The sequence below is a fragment of the Cornus florida genome, unplaced genomic scaffold (genome assembly GCF_030987335.1).
Source record: "Cornus florida cultivar Cherokee Brave unplaced genomic scaffold, ASM3098733v1 CherokeeBrave_3.0.0_Hap2_Chr11, whole genome shotgun sequence".
NCBI classification, from domain to species: domain Eukaryota; kingdom Viridiplantae; phylum Streptophyta; class Magnoliopsida; order Cornales; family Cornaceae; genus Cornus; species Cornus florida.
The window spans coordinates 60,955,797-60,982,470 of NW_026775581.1; the positions used below are offsets into that span (position 1 = coordinate 60,955,797).

A 26,674-nucleotide genomic window follows, 5' to 3' on the forward strand; every position below is an offset into this window, starting at 1 on the left:
CTATAGCACATTATATAGTTTAGATTGTACCTTCCCATATGAACCTTCGCCCATGAAAGTAAAACTATCAAAGTCTTTCACAGCGGCCTTCAACTCTTCTAAAGAAAATGACTGATTCACTGGGACACCTTGTGTGCCTAACTTTGTTGCTTGAGCAATATACCCTGAAGAAAAGATTAGGAATCAACATAAATGCAATGTTATAGTGTGTTCATGTATATATATATATATATATATATATATATATATATATATATATATATATATATATATATAAGTTAATGGTGGGATATTCTTTTATGGTTGGACCCACCACCACTTGCTTTTTAATTTAGTGGCCAAGAGGCCATTAAGCCTCATTAGTCTCTCTCCCCGACAGAAGCCTTCTGGTCTCACTTCTCTAATTTTTCTTTTTCTTGCTTCATGAATTTCACTCTTTGATTTCTCTCTCATTTGTTGGAAATTTTGGATACCGTTTGCGGCAAATTGACGCCCACGACGAGATCTTCAAATCCATACCAACAATTTCAGCTTTTGGACACTCTAGGGAGTCCGAAAATTGAGACCCATTTTGAGGGTTTGAGGTAGAAAATTTGGGGGTTTTGTATATAATTGAGGTAGGGGTTCCTAATTCACTTTTTCTTACTCCTTTGTGAATCATCTTATTTGATTTGTTGTCAAGTATGTTAAATTGTGTTAGTTTTTCCTTGAAATGATTATATTGTTGCAATGAGATATGTGTCTATGTGTTTTAATTGGTGTTACATGAAATATATGTTTATATGAATTTAATTCCATGCCTTACTTGCTTACCATGCTAGAATTTTGTTGAAGGAAGTATGTTATTTTTTTGAAAACTTCTTGTGAAGTATGCTAAGTAATTAAATCTTAAAATTGGCGTGTGATGATAAATGTTGCTATGACCAAAAAGGCATGGAGCATCTATGTACTTCATTGGGAAAGAGATGGGAACATGAATTTAACAAAAAAAATAAAATAATAATAATAAAATATATATATATATATATATATATATATATATATATATTTGGGATAGAATTTTGAAAATGATTTTGTGAAAAACCCGGCCACTTAGGAGTTACCTAGGGATCGCGTGGGGCCTAAAGGGGACTAGGGAAATCGCCCTAGTGTGGTTAAGTTACCTAGGCCCCAAATGACGTTATGGAGTTGCCATGGGTCAGGGATAGTAACCAATCCTCCCCTCGTGCCGCCATAGAGTTGCCATGGGACGGGTTCACTAATGGTTTGGAAATGATGACGGTAATGGTTTTGGAAAATAGGAGTGACATTGCATGGTATGACATATCATTGCCTAGCATATTTAATTGTGGTATCGGATTAATGATGTGGTATTGTGGTTATATTTTTACTCCCGACATTGTATGATTCTAATTTTTTTATTCCTATTCATTGTGTGGATTCACGGGGTCTCAAGAGGTGTGCCTTAGGCACTTTCTACTAAGCTTATGCTCACCCCTTATATTTAACATTTTTCAAGAAATGGGAATGAAGTGGCGGATAATGTTCCACCACAGGCCTAGCATAAATTAGAAGATCGTTTTGCTATTTTTGTATTCAAGTCCCATATATTTTGCAAAACCTTAGTTTGTTATATTTAGTATCGAGACTTATGGACTTTTAATAATATAATTATACCTATGGGCTGTAACTTTAAAATAAGCTGTATAAATGTCGTAAAGTGAAACAACCCTAAACTGATACCATTTATAAAAAAATAAAAAAATTAGCATGACCTCCCTTAAAAAAGGGATTACAACCACCTGCTCAAATAAAAAAAAAAAAAAAACGCAATGGCCCTTCCCGACCTTTCAAAACACCTCCAACCTATCCCAACACATAATACAATTAATATACTCCAACATTCCATCCATCCGTTCATTATACCTCAACATGGCTCATCTCATGGTAGAATATCTACGTAACGTTTAATCCAAATTATCATAATTACAATCCCAAAATATAGTTACAATAACAAGAGTTCACAAATCTCTATACCAAATATAACAAACTAAGATTTTACAAAAATATCGGACTTAATACAAAAATAGCAAAAAGAAGTCTTCTAATCCAAATTAGGCCTGTGGTGGAAAGTCATCCGCCACTTCTTTCCCATTTCATAAAAAAAAATTATTAAATAATAGGGTGAGCATAAAGTTCAGTCGGTAACACTTAAGACACGCTTCTTGTGTCCCCGTGAATCTAAACATAGAATAGAGCAATGAGAATGGGGATCAGGCTATGTAGGGAAACCACAATATAATAATCAATCTCCACATAAGTAACATAATGCAATGGGAATGCAATGTATGCCGATGTCGCTCCCCGTTTTCAAAATCAAAACCATCACTTGTAAACTGTTAATATAGTTCGCCCTTTGGTGACCCCACAGCGACACGAGAGAAGGATTGGCTAGTGTCCCTGGCCCTTGGTACCCCCGCGGCGTCATTATGGGGCCCAGCTAGCTCAACCACGCTAGGGCAATCTCCCTAATTCCCTCTAGGCTATATTAACCTTCCAGCCCTTTGGTACCCCCGCAGCGACCGGGTTTTCACAAAACCGATTCATTAAAATACTTTCCCAAAATTCTCTTTTTATTTTCAAAACGATTTCTTCCTTTTCATACCCAATGCCAGTGCATGAATGCATCAATTCTATGTCCATGCTCATAATCCCACGACTAGTTCAAATTTAACTAATAAGGCATGGTTCAAAAAAATTCCCAAAGGATTTACCACATAACGACATATAACAAGATTCTAGCATTTTTGGCATATGAAAATTAACACATAAACATACTCTTTACATAAAGCATTTAATCCACATAGTTCCATGGTTATCATATAAGCATGCTTTTCATACAACATATTTATCACACATTCTCACATGTTCATATATCTCAATCAAGTCAATTTAAACTATAATTAACATAATTAAGCATTCTAAGACACAAATCAAGTAGATCAACTCACTAAAGCATAAGATTTCATGGATTAAGGGCCCCTACCTCAATTTGTGTAAAACCCTCAAAATGGGTCTCAAATTTTGAAAGCCAAGGGGATACTCAAAGCTGAAATTGTTGGTATGAACGCGTAGAGCTCGCCGTGCTCTCCGTTTTGCCTCAAACGGCACTCAAATCCACCAAGTATTGAGTAAGATACCCTCATTCAAAGATTGAAAGAGAAAAGAAAAAGAAAAAGCATAACAAGAGAGTGAGAGAGAGATTCAACAGGGAGAGAGAATGAGGGTTTGAAATGTGGTCTCTAGACCACTCTTGATATAGTGGTGGGTCCCACCACTTTTAAATTTCTTTTCCCTTTTTATTTTCTTTCATTTTACACCTCACACATATAAATGCACCACATACAAATACCTAATCCACATAAATTAAAATGCACAAAGTGCAATGGACCCAACTAAAAACCCGTACACAAAATGTGAAAAGATCGAAATACCCTTGCATCAATGAATTACCGGAAAAATGAAAAATGTAGAAAATTGGAAACGTCATAATTTACCCTCCTTAAAAAGATTTCGTCCTCGAAATCTACCCTCCTTAAGAAGAAGGTCCACAGCCACAACTCTCTAAGAATACCTCACAAAACCCCAAGATTATGAACCCACCGACATTACTACCTTTGACTTTGGATGTCACCAATACCACCACAGAAACTAATGCGGTTACCCAACTCTCACCACGTCACAACACAAGACCGACCAGTCTATACGCCTGACTCATAATGGACATCGATCCACTCAACACTGTCACGAAAGGCTCCAAGCCCAAAAGAAAAACGGTCACCAAATCACCAATTAAGGCGACATCCAACCACAACTCATCCTCTAAAGAACACATACTAAACCATAAACAATGAATCCCGTCCATCTCTCAACCCATCTCAACTCTAGTCCATACGTCTCTAACAGACCAAACACTTACTATCCATGAAGTAGCTACACCACCACATAACCGTACTAACAAATAATAATCATACTTATACAACAATCATTACGCTTAACAACTTCAACATGATCAAACAATGAGTCCTCTAATAACCACATAAAGATTTATCACCAAATCAATAAGCATGCTATCCTGCACCCAAGGCACAATTTCTCGAAACAAGATCTTTAATAATCAATGATTGTACCACTAACCTGTTATCAAACACCCAATACCACCTAGCACCTTTCGTCACCCAAGATAAATCATGTAAGTCCACATTGTCACGCCCACACAACGTACAGTACCATACTCTCACAATCATTAAAAAGTCGGAACAATCATTGACCTTTGATCCGACATCGTGCTAAAGAAGGATTGATTCAGGAGAAATGGTTGGCCAGGCCATTCTCATCCTCAATCCGATCTCGACACAGACATCATCCCTATCCTTAGGTCTAAACCTCAAACACAGTCTCACACAGTCCAAAAAGCAACCACAAGATCCACTTTCTAATCAATCCATCGCTCTACATAACCTTAACAATTATACAGCTATACACCTACTCTTAGAATTCCAATCATAACACAATCACATAACCATAATAAACACGACAATGCGGCACCAATGTCCCAATCACCAACCAACATCAACGTTCTCTAATTTTCTCATAATACCTATACCAGGTAAACAACTCCATAACATCATCCAATCCAATTCTGACCTCGTCAAAATATACAATGCAACTATCTTATACCTAAGGTCTAAAACCCAAGATCAATCATTCCTATTATCCCCAATGGAATTCCATAATCATTCTCTAACTACATAACATTCAACAATTCCAACACCTGTCCTCAAGACACTACTAGAATCAATCACTTCTAAAAATATCCAAATACATGAGTCACATCACATCACCCAATTATCCTCAAACTGCGATTTAAGACACATTTCCTAGCCATCACCGCTAGTACCAATAACGGAAACACAATCCCTAATCGGTAACCCGTGCCTCATATCCTACCAGTCAAAACCATTCTCAAAACAAACACTACAAAGCTAAAGGCTATACCTCCCTCCGTGGAAGTAAGTCGACCCCCTTTAATCAGAACCTCAATCGTCAAATTCTAACAGCGCAACACCTACTCACAAATCCGTCCGTCCACGGACGCGCACAACTCCTAAGCATAGACAAGACCCACAACAACGACGTCCTTGCCAAGACTAGAACAAACGGAAGGGTAATAAACCCCGCTCTCACAAGAGACCAACAACTCGTACCTTAATGAACCAGACATCCTATCATACACTACTCATCAGTCGTCCAACCATGAACACCCAATCTCACCTGAGATGAACTGAACTCCTTATACCCAAGGAGAAGAACCAACTTGGAACACATACGGAACCACGAGCACTAATCTAAGCGACCTCGCCCATTACCGGACCGTCCTACACAATTAACACAAAAAGCTCGTACACACTTCTCTGCAACATTATGGTAACCAAAACTAATTAGATAAAAGCACCAACGCCCTTAACATACTAACACTAGGAACCATCACTGTACATTGGACACCGCGTCCGCTCCCATCGGAAAACTGTTACTCCAAATGACAACCTTTAAGTCGAAAAAATAACACTTTACCACCCATTCCACCTTCGTTCTCTTAGACGTCACTACCTCGAATACCGTACACTCAAGACTCGTAACCTCAATCACGACTGTCCACTGACTCCTCAAAAGAAAAAGATGCCTATCCAACAATACCGCTCTCGTTGGCTCTAAGTACTAAGCCGTCCACAATCGCTTCAACTGGCACACACTTCCCATCACTTACCTAACAACATACAACAACACTCACGATCTCTAATCCATCTTCGGATCATACCAGAAATCATCGTTCTCATCAGCACTAAACATCATACCATGACATCATAACACTTACATTGTCACTCATTCTAACAACTGTTCAAACCTATTATTCCATCAGACCATTAAGTCACTTCTAAATGATCTTTCCTCGAACATCCTTAAAATAATATCATCGTAAACAAAGAACAAACATAGCTCTCACTGCTCCCCATAACAACCACTATTTACCACTAGAAAAGAACATTCACACGGCAATGCCTTGCCAACAAATCCTCAAACAAAAATGAACATAAGAATCCAAAATGTTCAACACCCAACTGTCTCCTCAAAACTATCAATAATGCGATCAATCACTGCTGTCTTCCTGAATACTAGGATCACCCCTAAACTGACTTATTCTCCAATACAGAAACCTCAAGTACTAACACCCCCATGATCATCCTTCCCAAAATAACTACACCACTCTAATCCCTTGGCATCAACAAGCCTTTACTAACCAACCGCTCATTCAAGAGTGATACCAACCCAACATGAAACACACACTACTCGTGATGCCCAACACTATAGGCAACAACCCGTCACAAGAAAAGAATCGTACATGGCATACTACAGAAACAATCCCTAAGAAGAAAACAAACACTACACTATATGGTCAATCACATAAACTGTAGCAGACGACGACTACAAAACAATGGTCTCTCATTAGTATCTAATTGGACCTTCAAGTCATACTTACAACTAACTTATCCCACCAAACAAAAGGGTATACTACTCTTACACCCCCAACACTATCATTACCCAGCAAATCCGTATAATTACTATCCAACACAATGGAATGTCCACATCGATTTCATCTGAGTTGTGTGCCCGTAGCTCGCTCAATGTGGTAGCCCTCTGGTGCCACCTGCACACGCTCACACACACCCGTCCACAAAGCCACAAAACAAATAAATCAAATAGAACAGGCCACCAAGCCCAAGAGGTCACTCCTCATCCTGGCTCAACACAATCTATGACTAATACTCTACGATCACCAAACAACATCACACTTAGTTTCTGCCTTCGTCACTGGAAATCATAACAGAAGGTGCAACTTACTCATCCCGTCGTCAACTCAAGATCAACCTTAACTTTTATTCCCAAACAGTAATCTAAGGGACAACTCTCAACCTTAACATCAGTGAACTTCTAAATAAAAATCCAAATACAAACCTAACTCAACCCATACAACACTAGAACCTCATAAGTCATACACTACATACCACCTCACGTCTATTGACATCTAATCAACTTTACTTACACGAAATGATTTCATGACTCACACACCATAACCTACTAATCCATCACCCCAAAAGTCCACTCACCACACCGAGGAAACACAACATAAATTCTCGCCCGTGCAAGAAAATAAGGACTTCTGTCCCGGATAACACCTAAGATCAAACGTCTTCACCATTGCCAGTCTCTAGAAAAAAAAAACTCCTAGTGGAACAACGCATTCAGATCAAACCAGACCCAGAAGATTGTGCTATTCACATCACCCTTGCTCACAATATTGATACCTACCCCGTTTATAGGTGATAACTCACAGAATTAATACAACACAGAAGTGCGAATGCTTAACGATTACATGTTGAACCCATAACACTTACTCATGGATTATTTAAGTCAGTACTACACACATATAACATACAAACATGTAATCATGTAAGCAAATAAGCAAGTACGCAGGTAAGCATGCTTTTCAAAACCATATACACGTAAGCAACTAAGCAAGTAAGTGTACTTCTCAAAACAGTAAACACTTTAACATGCAACAAATCCAAATCAACTTAAGTCCTACTTAGGTCAACCCTACCCGTCGTCCTTAGGTTTTCAAACCATTGCTCTAATACATTTTGAAACGACCCTAAACTGATACCATTTTTTTTAAAAAAAAATTTGGCATGACCTCCCTTAAAAATGGGACTACAACTACCTGCTCAAATAAAAAAAACGCAATGGCCCTTCTTGGCCTTTCAACACACCTCCAACCTGTCCCAACACATAATACAATTAATATACTCCAACATCCTATCCATCCGTTCATTATACCTCAACATCGCTCATCTTATGGTAGAACATCTACATACCGTTTAATCCAAATTATCATAATTATAGTCCCAAAATATAGTTACAATAACAAGAGTTCACAAATCTCTATACCAAATATAACAAACTAAGATTTTACAAAAATATGGGACTTAATATAAAAATAACAAAAAGAAGTCTTCTAATCCAAATTAGGCCTGTGGTGGAAAGTCATCCGCCACTTCTTTCCCTTTTCCTAAAAAAAAATTATTAAATAATAGGGTGAGCATAAAGCTCAGTAGGTAGCACTTAAGACACTCTTCTTGTGTCCCCGTGAATCCAAACAAAGAATAGAGCAATGAGAATGGGGATCAGGCCATGTAGGGAAACCACAATATAATAATCAATCTCCACATAAATAACATAATGCAATGGGAATGCAATACATGCCGATGTCGCTCCCCGTTTTCAAAATCAAAACCATCACTTGTAAACTGTTAATATAACCCACCCTTTGGTGACCCCGCAGCGACACGAGAGAAGGATTGGCTAGTGTCCCTGACCTTTGGTACCCCCGCGGTGTCATTATGGGGCCCAGCTAGCTCAACCATGCTAGGGCAATCTCCATAGTTCCCTCTAGGCTATATTAACTTTCCGGCCCTTTGGTACCCCCGTGGCGACCAGGTTTTTACAAAACCGATTCATTAAAATACTTTCCCAAAATTCTCTTTTTCTTTTCAAAACGATTTCTTCCCTTTCATGCCCAATGCCAATGCATGAATACATCAATTCTATGTCCATGCTCATAATCTCATGACTAGTTCAAATTTAACTAACAAGGCATGGTTTACAAAAATTCCCAAAGGATTTACCACATAACGGCATATAACAAGATTCTAGCATTTTTGGAATATGAAAATCAACACATAAACATGCTCTTTACATAAAGCATTTAATCCACATGGTTCCATGGTTATCATATAAGCATGCTTTTCATACAACATATCTATTACACATTCTCACATGTTCATATATCTCAATCAAGTCAATTTAAACTATAATTAACATAATTAAGCATTCTAAGACACAAATCAAGTAGATCAACTCACTAAAGCACAAGATTTCATGGATTAAGGGCCCCTACCTCAATTTGTGTAAAACCCTCAAAATGGGCCTCCAATTTCAAAAGCCAAGGGGATACTCAAAGCTGAAATTGTTGGTATGAACGCGTAGAGCTCGCCGTGCTCTCCGTTTTGCCTCAAACGGCACTCAAATCCACCAAGTATTGAGTGAGATACCCTCATTCAAATATTGAAAGAGAGAAGAAAAAGAAAAAGCACAATAAGAGAGTGAGAGAGAGATTCAGCGGGGAGAGAGAATGAGGGTTGGAAATGTGGTCTCTAAACCACTCTTGATATAGTGGTGGGTCCCACCACTTTTAAATTTCTTTTCCCTTTTTATTTTCTTCCATTTTACACCTCACACATATAAATGCACCACATACCAATACCACTTAATTCACATAAATTAAAATGCACAAAGTGCAATGGACCTAACTAAAAACCCGTACACAAAATGTGAAAAGGCCGAAATACCCTTGCATCAACGAATTACCGGAAAAATGAAAAATGTAGAAAATTGGAAACGTCACATAAAGCATGGATATTTGATATTTATCTTGTATTTTGGGACTGTAATTATGATACCTGGATGATATAATATGTGGTTGTACCACCATGGAATGTATTAGATATTTCTTTTGTTGGGACAGGTTAAAAGTGCATTTAAACAGGTTGTTGTAGGACGATTTTTAGCCGAGGTCATGCCGATTTTTTTTATTTATTTTTAAATGGTATCAGTTTAGGGTCGTTACAAATTTTGGTATCAGAGCGTTGATTCGAAAACCATTAGGACGATGGGTAGAGGCCTACCTAGGGTTGTCTGGGAAGTCATTTGCATTGTTATTTCATTAATTGCAAAAGTGTTTGCTATGTGAAAAAACATGCTTAACTGTTAATTTGCTTACGTGTTTATGTGCTTATATGCTTATATTAATGTGTTCATTGCATGCTAAGTGTTAGTATAGTATCCTTTTGTGTTGAGTTGTTTACGGTTGGACCTTAGTGTTATCGTTATTGAATTGTTTTCTTTGTTTTATAGAATGATGTCACGGCGTGAGGAACCCAGGGAAGTTGGCCCTAGGCCAACAAGGGGTGATGTTGGCGAGGGCTCTAGCTCCAATCCGGCGGAGCCAGTTGATGAGGACACACTTCTTCGGGATTTAATTGCCCCAAGAGTTGTTCCTACAAGGAGGGATAATGTGGAAGCACCCGTTGAAGAGGGTGAAAATTCGGAGGAAATAGTATTGAATCGCTTGTTGCAGAGGGCCTTGAGGGCCACCATTGCTACTCAGCCGCAGCCGATACCACAACTGGTAATGCAAGTGAAGAAGACGCCAGCATAGAAGCGTCTCAAGATTATTAAAGGGTTTTCTTAGTTGATGCCGATAATGTTTGAAGGTGGTGCAGATCCCAAAGTAGCGGATGACTACATGGAGCAAGTTGAAACTCAATTGACTTCTATGGATGTGACGGAGGATCACTTGAAAATCATCCTAGCCACTTACAAGTTCACAAAGGATGCCAAGTTTTGGTGGAAATCGATCACAAATCAATAGAAGATTGAAGAGATGAGTTGGGATAGATTCAACCTCCAATAGGTGGGAGTTAAAGAATCAGTTTATAGCCTTATCCAAGGCAATATGTCAGTGACAGAATATGAGAACAAGTTCACGTCTCTTTCCCGCTTTGCTCCAGAAATGGTGAGTAATGAAGTTGATAAAGTTTGGAAGTTTATCTCTGGACTTGACTACAAAATGAGACCGTTGTTAATAGCACAGGGAATCAAGGTTTATTTTGAGGTAGTGGAAAGGACATTGATGCTAGAGATGGAGGCCAAAGATAAAAATGCAAAAAGGGAACAGTGGAGACAAAAGAGGAATGCAAGACCATCTGCAGAGGGACCTTCAGGGAAAAAGAACAGGGGTGTTTCATTTCAGTTTCAGGGGCAGCAATTTGCACGATCCGCTCCTACCACTCCTATGCCAGCAACGTCTGCCAAGGGTGGTGTCATTTGTTATCGTTGTAATCAGCCGGGTCACTACAAGTCAGAGTGTCCACAGATATCGGTTAATTTTGGGGTTTGTTTTGGTTGTGGCCAACAGGGCCATAAGGTTAAGAATTGTCCTAATCAGGGAGCAGGCACCGGTAGTGGCAGAGGGTCACAGCAGAGGCCGTCACAATCGACTACGGTTCAGTCAGGTTTCAGACCACCACCATCACAGCCTGCCATGTCCTCTCAGGGTTCACGGCCAGTTAGGAGGGATACTCCTACTATGTCAGTGCAGCAGTCAGGTGAACAGATTAGTAGTCCTCAGGCACAGGCACCGTAGGGGCGTGTCTTTACACTTGCACCGACTGATGCATCTCCTAGATCGTCAGTTCTCTGAGGTATATTTCCAGTGTTTGGTTCTTGGGCCGTGTTTTGTTTGACTCTGGTGCATCTCATTCCTTCATATCATCATCATTTGCACTTGCATCGGGGTTAGAGGTCAGTTTTATGGATCGGGCGTTGTGTGTTGATACGCTAGCTGGGGTTTCAGTGTCTTTGACCCAAGTTGTGCAGGATTGTTCCATTGTGATAGCCGGGCGGATCTTTATGTTTGACCTTATCCTTCTGGAGATGACTAGCTTTGATATCATTCTCGGGATGGATTGGTTAGCTTCCTTTCGTGCCACAATCGACTGTTTTAGAGGTAGAGTCACAGTTTGCACTCCCGAGGGAGACTGTTTCTTTTTCATGGGAGATCGGAATGATTCCCACATTTCATTATTTTATGAAGTTCGTGGACGGAGTCGTGGTGATTACTTCTTGGCTAGCTGTGACGACCCTGGTTTTTTAGGCCAGCGCGTCTTATGATGAACCGAAGATTGACCCGATAACGGATCCGAATGCGGAAGCAAAAATAGAAAACAAGACTCTAAGAAGTCAAAGTGACCTTCCATGAGGTCGTGGAACTCAACAAGAACTGATGCAGAAGCAAAACATCAAAAACATGACAAATAAGCCCCCAGGGGCAAAATAGTCATTTTTAAAAATCGTAGATTCGGGTACCACCGAGCATACCGCTGGAAAGACAACGAAAAACTGATCAAGATGGACTCAAGAATCGCATGATTCGGAGTCCAGACGAAGGAGAAACGTCATGACGAAGAAAAACGAGCACTTAAGGCAAAAAGGGTAAACTGGTAATTATCCAGGAAGAATCGGGTGTAACCGAGCATACCGTTGGAAAGACGGAGAAAAATTAGTTAAGTTCAAAAAAAAATTCACTTGAATCGGAGTCCGGACAAAGGAGAAATGCCCAAAAGAAGAAATGACGTCGCGACGGCCCGACGAGGAGCCATGACAGCCCCATGCGCACACCCATGCACGCGCCCATGCACGCCGCGCGTGAGCTGGGTGCACCATGGCTGGCAGCAGCAGCCATAAAGCTGCTATGGGGTAATTTTTCAGAAAAATCCAGAACAAAGGCTGAATTTGGAGGCCTAGATGAACTTTTTTGCAAAAACACAAAGAAGAAACCCCCCTCAAAATCGAGTTTTCTACGTAACATGTAAGAAAAATAAATAAAAAAAAACTCACTGAAAAATGCCCAAAATGCCCTCTCAAGAAAACTGGTCCAGAGGGTCCAAAAAGCTGCTAAATTTAAAAACTGAGAGCTGAACTTCGGATGCGATTTCCGATGCCAAGATGGCTTTTTCTGGAAAAACACGGAAAAGAAACCCCCCCTAAAATCATGTTTTCTATTCAACCATGTTGAAAGAATAAAATAAAACCACCGTGAAAAGTCTTTAATGCCCCTAGATCAGAATATGCAAAAAAAAGTGCGAAATGAATTCACAAGAGACTCAAAACACAAACGATAAGGTTGTGCCCAGAAATGACCATGCACGCAAACGTAACTTACCTATTTGGACGTGCTACAATGGTCCATGACTTAAAAATACCACCGATACAAAATCCGACCCCCCAACGGGCAAAAAGGCAAAAATGGAACTTGGAATTAAAACTCGGAATCCAAAAATACAAAACGGGATCAAAAGACCGTTTGGCCCTTGGCCACACTTCAAACATGATTAATAAAACCCTATAAAAGAATGAAAATGGAATTCCCACACCCGATGCAACCATGGTGAAGCAATGACTTGCGATTTTTCAAGGTTTTCATAATATTTCATGAAGTTAAAAAGTTGTATAGAATACAATACACATGTCATTGGCCTCCGGCCTCATCTCATACATATCAAATACATTGAAAGGAGTGCACTTATGTACACATTACATACATGGAATCAAATATACATATTTTGACATATAAGTCTACAAAATGACATTTCATGCTAACATTTGCATGAAATGGAAACTTGAAAGTTACACGACATCCAAGGAATGCTAGGCGTCACGAACCAAGTCTTCGTAGCGTCACGAACCAAGTCTTCGTACCTGAAATATGCCCCAGTATCGTAGGGGTGAGTAACATAAAGCTACTCGTAGGAGATGAGCATGCATCGACCTAGCATTTTACAAATTTATCACCTTAAGGTGAAACATGTTAAAGGAGTTCATGCCACCTAACATTTATATCGAAATGAGACTCAGGGAGCATCCCAAGCTACCTTAGAGTGTTTCTAGCATAAATCACATCATCTATGCCATTTAAACAATATGGAAGCACGTTATACAAAGCAACAAGATATAGGTTCTTAAAGGTATTAACTTGCAATCTCGAATACAGAAACAACTAAAGTGATCATGTCACCTAACGTCTATGTTATAAATAAGTCTAAGGAATCATCCTAGGCCATGCTGAACAATCAAAATGCAATTTACAACTTCAATACAATCTAACCACATAAAAGCATATTATACAAGGCAACAAAATACAATTTCTTAAAGCTATCAGCTTGAAATCTAAAGCACAAAAACAACAGAAGTAGGTCATGCCACCTAACGTCTAAGTTATAAATGAATCAATAGGATCAATCCTGAGCTTTATTAGAACGTCAAAACACGATTTTCAATATCGATGCAATTTAACCAACATTGGAACTTCCAATACAACGTATAAAGCACAATTTCGTAAAGTTAACATCCTGTAACTTAAAATGGAATGACAATTAAGAAACAACAAGTTACAACATCATCTAGTTATCAACTTGAAAATGAAATGCGAAATCAAACAAAGTGGATACTCAAACGTCACGCCGGATCAGACCGACAACATAGTTACTTTAGGGTTACTAGCCCATGGATAACCTCCCTATGTGCGCACTAGACCATATAGAGGGACTATCCCCCATACTAGAACCACGTCCTAGCCATAGTCAAATAACGACATCCCCAAGTTTCCAAAATCAACAAGTTGTGCAACAACGCATATATCAACAGGAATATGCAAGATAATCAACTATCTACTAAGCACAACCAAATTTGGAAATCTATACAATACATACTCTAAATCCACAGCTAATATGATATGATGAATGTCGAATCTTCAGTGTGCGATTCGTTACACGCTATGCATGAAAGATGTTAAACACGAAGTGTGCAAATCATTACACAAGGCAACAATATATTCAATAAGGAAAACATATTCTCATGAATACAAACATAGCAACTATGTTATCCAATGTTTAAAACATAACCAAATGAATATACAATAAGTCTAAGTCCATGATTTGAATATAGAAACCACTTCTAAAACACAACTAGATCATGAAGCAAATTGATAGAATTTAAATAGATAAACACAATTAAATTCTATAGATTCCGATTCAATTCCAATTAACCTCAATTTAACACATGTTAAAGGACATGGCAAGGTCATCACCTATATCCATTCTAAAACTTAATTAGGTTGTTAGAACAACAAAGTAGAATTTTAATTAAATCATGCTAATTTAAATCCCAAGGTTTTAAAACAACTTCAAATAGTTCCAAATTAATATATACTAGTAAACAAGTCATAGCCAATACAAATATCAAGTTAAAACCTTAATTAAACTAATGGGACCACAAAATAGATTTTAATTAATTCTTTTAATTAAAATCTCTTAATTTTCAAACTTAACCAAATGCTCTCAAATTAACCTATATTGGAAAGCATGGCAAGAACTAATGTAATATTACATTACAAGTTTATTTCATTCCATTTAAGACCATGTGAATTAAACTTTCACTAAAGTTAAATATAAATTAAAAGTTCCAATTCTCATGCAATTAATCTCAATTTAATATATGTGAACAACTATACCTAAGCTTAATTTTCTAGCATGCCACAATACAATTCCAAGTTGTATATCACCATGAGGATTAAATCTTAAACATGGAATTTAATTAAATAAAAAGTTTCAAAACCTCACCGAATATTCTAAATCAAATATATGTAAAGCTATATGGCATGTAGATCAAGAATATCAAGTCAGAATTCAAATGGAGTGAATAGTGTACTCGGGGCAAATTAATTAATCAAATTAATTAATAATTACTAATTTTCAAAACACCTCCAATTACTTTCAAATTTAACTATGTTGAAGACCATGCTGAGGCCTAATATAATATGCTAACACATATTAATTTCAAGCTAGTTAAGGTCATGTGAATTAATCTTTCACCTAAGATAAATATTAAATAAAATCTTTAATACTTATTCAAATGTTCCAATTTTAATACACGACAATGAGCATATCAAGGGGTAATATAAAATCATGCTACATGTTTAAACCAAGTCATGAGCAACCGGAAAAATTAGATCCCGTACAAGAAAAATAAATAATAAAATCTCTAGTTTTTATATTTAATCATGCCAACAAGTTGTATAAGCATCACAAGCATGCTATATAACAAGAATTTAAACCTAGAACATCTCCTACCTCAATTTGAGATGAAAATCTCAAATCCCCACCGAAACGAAAGTGCTCCGAATCCGACAATACCGAGAGGTTTTGTCGGGGACTACCCCGGGAACAAGGATTCACAAGAAGCCCCATGAAAATCTCAACTTGACTCCAAACCCAAACTCAAAAAATTGTCGAAAATGGATTCTAATAAGGGGGAATGGTAGAGTACGTCGAGGGGAGCGACAAACGTTAAGGCTGAAGACTTTCCATCAAGGAAAAGTGAAACAAAAGAGGAGAGAGAAGATGGCAGCACCCTTTGGGCTGCCATGGGAGCTCCAGGTCATGCATGAAGATGGGAGAAGATGAAAAATGAAATATCTCACCCCCTTTTTATAGAAATCTCAAAAAGTGCCCGAACGGGCCCCGTTGGGTCCGAAAAAGTAAAATTTGAGCAGATGCACTCAAATGGCAAAACTTTGTGAATGAAAAAGATTCAAAATGATAAAATATGAACAACGGAAGAAATGGCGTCAAAAACCGAGTCCCGAACAGAAAGTTATGCCCAAAATAAGTTTGGCAAAAACCGGGGCCAGAAATCCTGAAACTGGAAAACATCGACCAGGAGGAAATTCCAAGAGTACACAACTCAACAAAAGGTGAAAATGAATCCCATACGAGGATCCAGGCTCAAAACAAGACATTTTGCAATAACTTTCATTAATTGCACAATGGCCCCTCCAAAAAGTGAAAACTGCACTTATGGCCCAGAATGAAAATATCTTCCAAAAATATTTTCTTAAAAACCCCTGAAATAAAATATCTGCAAAAGATATTTACGAAAAAGCACCCTAAGAAAAGAAAATAATTTCAAAGAACTTTGCATCCATGCCCTTATGGACACCGGGAGCAACCAAAGTACTTTCTTGCAAAAGTAAAGATACGTATTTTGAAGAAACCACTCAAGATGAAGGCACGTGAAGTCAAAAACCAACTCCGAGCATGAGAAGCGAGGTTGTGCCAACAATGTGACAAATGGGGAAAAGACAGAATAGGGAAAAAGACGAAACAGGGAAAAGGACGAAAGACGCATAGTGTCCGAAAAGTGAAAATGCAGAAATGACTCGGTCCTCAAAGGAAGTTGTCAATTCATATGAAAGAGTCTCAGAAACCAATTCTGAACACTCGAGATAACACTAAGCGACACGAAACAGAGTTCAGAAAAGAAAATTAAACGAAAAAAATTCATTTGTAAAATTTCAAGAAAAAGGAAAGGGAGGCAAATGACCGGGTCGTTACACTAGCCTTATAGCCGAAGAAGATGATCTTGTGAAAGATGATTATCCTGCAGTTGTTCGTGATTTTCTGGATATGTTTCCAGAAGATTTGACAGAGTTGCCTCCACACCAAGAAATGGAGTTCACTATTGAGTTAATGCCAGGTACCGCGCCGATTTTTATAGCACCGTATCGTATGGCACCAGTTGAATTGGAAGAATTGAAGAGGCAGCTTGATGATTTGAGGATAAAAGGTTTCATCCGACCGAGTGTGTCACCGTGGGGCACACTTGTCTTGTTTGCTAAGAAGAAAGATGGTTCTTTGAGGTTGCACATTGATTACCGAAAGTTGAATCGTGCCACCATTAAGAATAAGTATCCTTTGCCAAGGATAGATGATTTGTTTGATCAGTTGAGGGGAGCTAATTGTTTCTCGAAGATTGACTTAAGGTCTGGCTATTATCAGTTGCGGGTTAGGGATGAGGATATCCTGAAGACAGCGTTCCGTACACGGTATGGACACTATGAGTTCCTTGTTATGCCTTTTGGCTTGACTAATGCGTTTTCTTCACTCCAATGGCCCCTTAAGTGGCTTCCAAGAGTGCTCGCTCATTCGAGGGCCCTTCTAATGTACCTCTAACTCCAAATTAGGCTGAATGGCCAATCGTCCCTGAAGCAAAATTCACCATTGAAAATGATTTTGAGCAAAATCAAGAAATGGCATGGTCAGTCCGCGAATTGAGAGCACGTGGCCTCACATCACTTTTTAAGCCACGTGCTTATGCCTACTACCCGCGCGTGGTCCATCTGTTCTACTCAAACCTGTTCCATTCATGTGTGGAATCGAACATCATCAAAACTACCATTGGTGGCGACATTTATGAATTTGGCCTGGATGACCTTCCTATAGCTATGGATTGCCCATTGGCTTCATTAGTGGATGAGGCAGGCCTATCTCTTTATGTTAAACCACTGGCTCGGCTATCTTTGGCGGACATTATGGGAGATAACTTTGGCGGACATTGTGGGAGAAATTTGTCACGGTCAATTTACCAGCAATCGAACCACAAGCACCAATAAATCCTTCTTACCATACTGGCTGTGGTTTCTTAATTCGGTCCTGGCCAAGAACGTCCTTCGTGTGCCAGGCCATTCCGAGCATAAGGGGGATTTTCTGAAAGCCCTATATGCCGCTGAAAAGGAGTACTGGTTTTGCGTCCCACAACTTGTCTGGGACCAAATTCTCAAGATTTATAATGAGTTGATCTTGGTGAGGTCCAGTAGTGCCACCACCTTATCACCAGGTTGCTTAAAGATGCGGAGTTTAGAGCACCTCGCAGTGAGGCGAAAGAGAAAACTAAACGTTCTGGAAATCTAGCAGAAGGTAGTGAGGAATCCCGAAGCGGCAAATGATATTCTCTTGGATGAAAGCCGCGACGGCTCCGCCGGTGGCATGATTAAGGGGAATCGCCTCGATCCATTTTGTGAAGTACTCTGTTAGAACAAGGATCCACATGTGACCTCGTACCGGTGGGTGGATTGGCCCGATAAGATCTAGCCTCCATGTGTGAAATGGCCAAGGGACTTCGATAAGATGGAGGGGTGTAGCTAGTGTATGGATCTGATGATGATGATGTTGACAAAGTTGACATCTTTGTACATAAGACTTGGCATCGCGCTCCATAGTAGGCCAATAAATTCCCTTTTGTAATATATACACGAAAAACTTGCTTGAGCCTTGATGCTCCAACTGGTGAGCCTCCTTGAGAGCTTCCATGGCATCCTTACGAGATAAACATCGCAGATACGTACTATTGAGGGTTCGACGAAAAAGTTCACCTTCCCATACCTCAAATCTTGCAGACTTCCTCTTGAGCTTTGCAGCGGCTTGCTTATCATCTGGAAGTGCACCATGTGTAAGGAAATCAATGAACCGGCGACGCCAATCAGCCATCTCGAGAATACACGATTCGGACTCGTCCATTACAGCCTGACATCACGGACAGGTGCGTTGCAAGAAATTGGCCTGGGCTGCCATATCTGGCCAAAAATAACCTTGACGCTGGAGGCATTCATGGACTTGATGAACCGCATCTTTCACAATTACTTGGACCAGTTTGTGGTAGTTTTCGTGGATGACATTCTTGTGTATTCACGGACTCGAGAGGAGCACGAGATCCATTTGAGCATTGTATTGCAGATTTTGTGGGAGCACCGATTGTATGCCAAATATGAGAAGTGTGAGTTTGGCTACAAGAGGTGAAGTTTTGGGGCATGTTGTTTCAGAAGGTGGAGTGTCAATTGATCCATCAAAGATTGAAGCTATTCTGAATTGGGAGCAACCCAATAATGTGTTTGAGATCCGGAGTTTCCTTGGCTTACTATCGGAGATTTGTGAAGGATATCTCTTCTTTAGCAGCGCCTATGACCCGTTTGACCCAGAAAGGGATCAAGTTTGTGTGGAATGAAGCCTGTGAGTCATCTTTTCAGGAACTGAAGATAAGATTGACTACAGCTCCAGTGTTGGTGATACTTGAGCGTGGCTTGGGTTATGTGATTTATTGTGACGCTTCACGTGATGGCTTGGGATGTGTATTGATACAGAATGGTAGAGTAGTGGCTTATGGGTCTCGACAGTTGAAGACTCATGAGCTTAACTACCCTACTCATGATTTAGAGTTAGCGGCAGTTGTATTTGCCTTAAAGTGTTGGAGACATTACTTGTATGGTGAGAAATTCAAGGTGTACTTGGATCACAAAAGTCTCAAGTACCTTTTCTCCTAAAAGGACTTGAACAACAGACAGAGAAGATGGGTTGAATTCTTGGAGGACTACAATTTTAACTTGCAATATCATCCGGGCAAGGCAAATGTGGTAGCAGATGCCTTAAGCCTGAAATCTCGTAGGACTCTGGCCTGTTTGGTTATTCAAGAGTGGAAGATGCTTAAGGATTTGGTAGAGTTGGGATTGTATTGTTTTGATGACGATGTTGACAGTGAGCCAGTATTCTTGTTTAGTCTTGTGGCTCAGCCTACTCTTGTTGTACGAGTGATTAAGTCACAGAGACATGACTCGGATTTAGATGCCATTCACGTTTTGATCTCCAGTGGTGAGATAGTGAAAGATTAGGCCTTGCATGCAGATGGGGGTCTACGGTTCAGGGGTTTGTTGGTGGTTCCCACGGTTTGTCGTGAGGACATCTTGCTGAAGTTTCACACTTCCCGCTTTGCAGTTCATCCAGGTGGTACCAAGATGTATCACAATTTGAGACGTCAGTATTGGTGGAACGGGATGAAGAAAGATGTTGCACAGTTTGTGGCTAGATGCCTTACCTGTCAGCAGGTGAAGGCCGAGCATCAGAGACCAGCCGATTTGTTGCAACCATTGCCTGTAGCGCAGTGGAAATGGGAACACATTGCTATGGATTTTGTGACAGGTCTTCCAAGGTCACGGAGGGGCAATGAAGCTGTATGGGTCATCATTGACAAATTGACCAAAACGACTCACTTTTTGCCTATTAAGGCAACAGATGATGCAGAGAAGCTTGGTGTACTATATGTAAAGGAAATTGTAAGGTTACATGGAGTTCCTGTAACCATTGTTTCAGATAGGGATGCCAAGTTCACTTCGAAGTTCTGGGAAGGACTTCAAGCAGCGTTTGGTTCAGCGTTGCATCTTAGTTTGGCATTCCATCCACATACAGACGGCCAGTCGGAGCGCACTATCCAGATCTTGGAGGATATGCTTCGAGCAAGTGTGCTTAACTTGGGTGGTAATTGGGAAGATCATCTACTGCTTATTGAGTTTGCCTACAACAACAGTTATCAGGCGAGTTTCTAGATGGCTCCATTTGAGGCGTTGTATGGTAGACCTTGTAGGTTTCCTGTTTGTTGAACTGAGGTGGGTGAGACCGCCGCCTCAGGACCGAACATAGTACTCGAGACTACTGAGAAGATTAAGCTGATCAGACAAAGGTTACTTACAGCTCAGAGTCGACAGAAAAGCTATGCAGATAAGCGAAGACGGCCGTTATCTTTTAAGGTGGGAGACCATGTTTTTCTACGGGTTTTTCCACAGAAGGGATTGATGAGATTTAGGAAAAGTGGCAAGTTGTCGCCACGATTCATAAGACCTTTTGAGATTTTGGACCGTGTAGGAGAGGTTGCCTATAGACTTGTTTTGCCACCACAGATGGACAGAGTCTACAATGTCTTTCATGTATCGATGCTACGAAAGTACGAGCCGGATCCATCTCACATTTTGAGTTGGGTTGATGTGGACATTGATGAGGATGTTTCCTACGAGGAGGGACCAGTTCAGATCCTTGACCCACAACAGAAGGTGTTAAGGAACAAGACGATACCAATGGTTAAAGTTCTTTGGAGACACCATGGAGTCGAGGAGGCTACCTAGGAGCTTGAACAGGAGGTTCGCTCCAAGTACCCAGCGTTGTTTTCTTCCTCAGGTATGTCTTGATTTCGAGAACAAAATCTTTTTAAGTTGGGGAGAATGTAATGTTATAGTGTGTTCATGTATATATATATATATAAGTCAATGGTGGGATATTCTTTTATGGTGGGACCCACCACCATTTGCTTTTTAATTTAGCGGCCAAGAGGCCATTAAGCCTTATTAGTCTCTCTCCCCGACAGAAGCCTTCTGGTCTCACTTCTCTTATTTTTCTTTTTCTTGCTTCATGAATTTCACTCTTTGATTTCTCTCTCATTTGTTGGAAATTTTGGATGCCGCTTGCGGCAAATTGAAGCCCACGACGAGATCTTCAAATCCATACCAACAATTTCAGCTTTTGGCCACTCTAGGGAGTCCGAAAATTGAGACCTATTTTGAGGGTTTGAGGTCGAAAATTTGGACGTTTTGTATATAATTGAGGTAGGGGTTCCTAATTCACTTTTTCTTGCTCCTTTGTGAATCATCTTATTTGATTTGTTGTCAAGCATGTTAAATTGTGTTAGTTTTTCCTTGAAATGATTATATTGTTGCAATGAGATATGTGTCTATGTGTTTTAATTAGTGTTACATGAAATATATGCTTATATAAATTTAATTCCATGCCTTACTTGCTTACCATGCTAGAATTTTGTTGAAGGAAGTATGTTATTTTTTTGAAAACTTCTTGTGAAGCATGCTAAGTAATTAAATCTTAAAATTGACGTGTGAAAATAAATGTTGCTATGACCAAAAAGGCATGGAGCATCTATGTACTTCATTGGGAAAGAGATGGGAACATGAATTTGACAAAAAAATAATAATAATAATAAATAAATATATATACATATATATATTTTTGGGATAGAATTTTGAAAATAATTTTGTGAAAAATCCGGCCGCCTAGGAGTTGCCTAGGGACCGCGGCGTTAGCGAGGCCTAAAGGGGACTAGGGAAATCGCCCTAGTGTGGTTGAGTTACCTGGGCCCCAAATGACGCCATGGAGTTGCCAAGGGTCAGGGACAATAACCAATCCTCTTCTCGTGCCACCATGGAGTTGCCATGGGACGGGTTCACTAACGGTTTGGAAATAATAACAGTAATGGTTTTGGAAAATGGGAGTGACATTGCATGGCATGACATATCATTGCCTGGCATATTCAATTGTGGTATCGGATTAATAATGTGGTATTGTGGTTATATTTTTACTCCCGACATTGTATGATCCCAATTTCCTTATTCCTATTCATTGTGTAGATTCACGGAGTCTCAAGAGGTGTGCCTTAGGCACTTCCTACTGAGCTTATGCTCACCCCTTATATTTAACATTTTTCAGGAAACGGGAATGAAGTGGCGGATAACGTTCCACCATAGGCCTAGCATGGATTAGAAGATCGTTTTGCTATTTTTGTATTCAGGTCCCATATATTTTGCAAAACCTTAGTTTGTTATGTTTAGTATAGAGACTTATGGACTTTTAATAATATAATTATACCTATGGGCTGTAACTTTTATATAAGCTGTCTAAATGTCGTAAAGTATGGATATTTGATATTTATCTTGTGTTTTGGGACTGTAATTATGATACCTGGATGATATAGTATGTGGTTGTACCACCATGGAATGTATTAGATATTTATTGTGTTGGGACAAGTTAAAAGTGCATTTAAACAGGTTGTTGTAGGACGATTTTTAGCGAAGGTCATGCCGAATTTTTTTTTTTTAAATGGTGTTAGTTTAGGGTCGTTACAATAAAGGCTTATCAAATGTTAGGAATTACATTTACAAGCTATTGGTGTAATCTCCATTTTTTTATAAACCCCAAGGTTGTCAGGTGTGCAACATTTGAACTACCAGAAACAAAAAGGTTCAATATGATCTCACAATTGGACCTACTTGCATTGGCTAGGAGCTCAGAGGAAAAAACTCTGTGACTGAGTTATCTTGTATTGATTTGTGCAATAAATGTATTCCAAAAGCCAGAAGCACTATAACAGCAGAAATTCCTCCAATGATGCCCACTAATATCCCTACATTCTTTCCTCTAGATTCTTTCATCTTCAGCTCGGCTTCTTCTAAACAATATAATTCTGGATGCTGATGAGTAGTATCAATAGAAAAGCAATTCGCACCATACTTAACTACTCTCTTATCTGATTCACTGCTCAAACGAGAAGGCAACTAATCCCTTATCCTGTTATTAGATATATCATGTAAGCCAAGTTCACTGCCACAGCTCAAATGGATTGGAAGTGATCCACTTAGCATATTTGTTGGGCAAAGAGAAAAGTGCAGCTGGATGTGTCCTAGTAGAATTCAAAGACAGATCAAGCTATTGAAGCTGATCCAATTGACCATATTGCCATGGAATTATGCCAGAGAAGGAGTTGTTGCTGAGAAATGCCATGACTAGACCTTTGGGCATATAATGCCATGACTCCTTAAATCTGGTAATTTGCCAGAGATTTCATTGTTTGACAGAGGAACATCAGTCAGAGTGGCAATTCTCTGTATTGAAGATCGTAATTGCCCAATCAACCAATTCTTCCTCAAGCTTAAATTTGACAGATTTGACAATGAGTCCAAGGAAAAAATTGTCATGCATTATAACAGTTTGAAGTATCACCATTCTAGACATCTGAGGAGGAATTGAACCAAACACATAATTTGTACTCAAATCCAAATATTCAAGTGAATATAATCTATGGATTTGTCTGGAAGTGGACCCCAAATGCACAAAGACACTAGACTAAGAACTCTCAAGCTTTCAATCCTAGTTAAGGTGGCTGTTAAAGAATCCATAGAGAACTAAGAGAAGTTCTGTGATAGAGTTTGATTTGGAACTGAAAATCCATTAAAATTGCTTACCTTCCTTGGCTTATCACCCAAATACTCTTAGCTTAGTGACAAAGTTGTCCTGGCGTGTGATGTTCACTTGTATCATGGACAAATAGCAAAAATCTGTTCTTCTATTATACTGAATCTCCAATTGCTTTAGATACTTCAAATGCTTCCTTAGCTGAAGAAGTAATAATTTGTCCAGTGACGCTCTGATCTTTACTTATAAGTAACTAATTCATATAAAAACATTTATATTACAATTCAAGGAGCTAATGATACATGTAGTGAAAACAGCTCCTTAATTGAGCCCAAGTTGCAGCTCATTCGTGCGGTTACAATGCCTCTAAGCCATTCTATGTCAGCCAAATTATCTAGAATGTTCAATGACTATGGAGATAAAATGGCAGTGTTATGAAACAGCTCCACAACAAATCAATCCGTGAATGTAAGATGCTAATCAATCCGTGAATGATGACAAGGCCTTTCATCCATCCCAAGACCTATTTTTCATATAGAATAGAATTTCTCTGGGAAAGCTCCATGGAAACCATGGTTCCAAGTTCCAACCTAAATTTCTTTCTTTCGAAACTTCAAAACAATAGCAGCTATGGATCCAAATACAACCTCTATTCATCCATTGCTTCGAATCTGACATTCATTATCTCTAATTTTGAAATGTACTCTCTCTGACCAATATAACATTGACGATACTCCTACACTGGATAATGTAAACAAACATAACATTCTTTACATGTAAAGGGTGCACAAGTTAGCAGTGAGGCATGGAGAACATGTGATGTAGATATCATGATTTCTGTCATATCACCCAAGTAAAAAACCATAGTCATTCCCTAAAACTTTAATAAGTTAGGATACTCAAAAAAAAAGACTAAATGCATCAAAAGTTATTCAGTTTCGTTTTTCTAAATAAAAAAGTCTTGCAAATCGTAGTACCCTTGGAGGTCACTGTCTTCACCCAATCATCATCATCATCATCATCATCATCATAAGTTCATCAAAATGCAATTAAAACCTTGTAGGACCCTCGATTACTTATGGCTCAAGCTTGTACCACATTTAGGCAAGGTTGAAGGCTTAAATCTTCAAACGACGACTCCCAACGTAATCTCCATAAGCCACGGAATGATGTGTAATCATTTTATCAAACTCTCATTCATTGATTCTCGACAACATTTCAAGAGGAATTACTTTCATTTCGATGATTGCAAATTGTCACGTCCCATCAAAGGAGGTTGTGCTAAGCAAGTGGCTTGCAAATGCTGAGGAGAACTGTGTATAAAGTTTGCTTGACAAATGTAGAGAATTGGAGGCTAGAGTTGTGTGGAGTTTTGATGGAAGTATTCTGAAGTGTTGTAGGATTTTGTGTAGTAAGGAAGATTCTAAAGAACTAGAGAAGAGTAGACACTTTGTAAATATCTAGATGAGAATTCTAAAGAGTGAATCATAGCTGCATTCTAGCCATCCATTAAGTGAAAGAGACCTCTATAAAAAGGTACTTAGTAACCTATTTGTAAATAACTGGATCAACTAACAAATTCTGTGTAATAAACTGATTTTAGACATACCTTCTTGTTATTTTTCTTCTTCTTTACTGGAAAGACATGAATTAGGCAATTCTTCAAATAAAAATCCAACAGCTTCATGGATGATCACCTCAACCACTGTATCTATTCACTAGGTTTTAAGGGTTCAGGTTTCATAATTGAGTTATTTAAATTGCCGGGAATTTGGGCCCTAACTATTAAAATATTACAAAAATATCTTTAAACTATGTTTTGGAACAAATGTACGAATGTTGCATATGGTCCCGAAGATCACCCTCTACCACTGGAGTGTCACAATTACTTATTTACCCCTACTTTTTAATTTATTATAAATTTTATAAAATATCATAGGTGTAAAATATCCACAACACCCCTCAACTCAACATTTTTACCTAAATTCAGTATCTCTGAAGCCTCAACATTTTTACCTAAATTCAGTATCTCTGAAGCTTATGGTTGAGAGAGACGTTTAAATTGTTGCATTAGACATGTTCCTACTTACACACAATTATATAATTCAAAAACAAAGTTACCGGTCTTGTACTTTTGAAAGAATTATTAGATGCCATACAGGAAAATTTAAAAACAAAAAGTTACCGGTCTTCTACTTTTGAAAGAATTATTAGATGCCATACAGGAAAAAAGGGATGCTGAA

General features: G+C 39.0%; 1 protein-coding gene and 1 pseudogene across 1 annotated transcript; one reads left to right on the forward strand and one right to left on the reverse strand.

Moving 5' to 3' along the window:
• Nucleotides 1-26,118, reverse strand: LOC132281148 (probable inactive leucine-rich repeat receptor-like protein kinase At3g03770; annotated as a pseudogene).
• On the forward strand, nucleotides 377-12,930 carry LOC132284903 (uncharacterized). Its single transcript, XM_059787047.1, has 2 exons — nucleotides 377-617; nucleotides 10,093-12,930. The coding sequence occupies exon 2, from the start codon at nucleotides 10,694-10,696 to the stop codon at nucleotides 11,381-11,383; it is 690 nt and encodes a 229-aa protein (XP_059643030.1). The 5' UTR covers nucleotides 377-617; nucleotides 10,093-10,693; the 3' UTR covers nucleotides 11,384-12,930.
• Nucleotides 26,119-26,674: the final 556 nt, after the last annotated feature.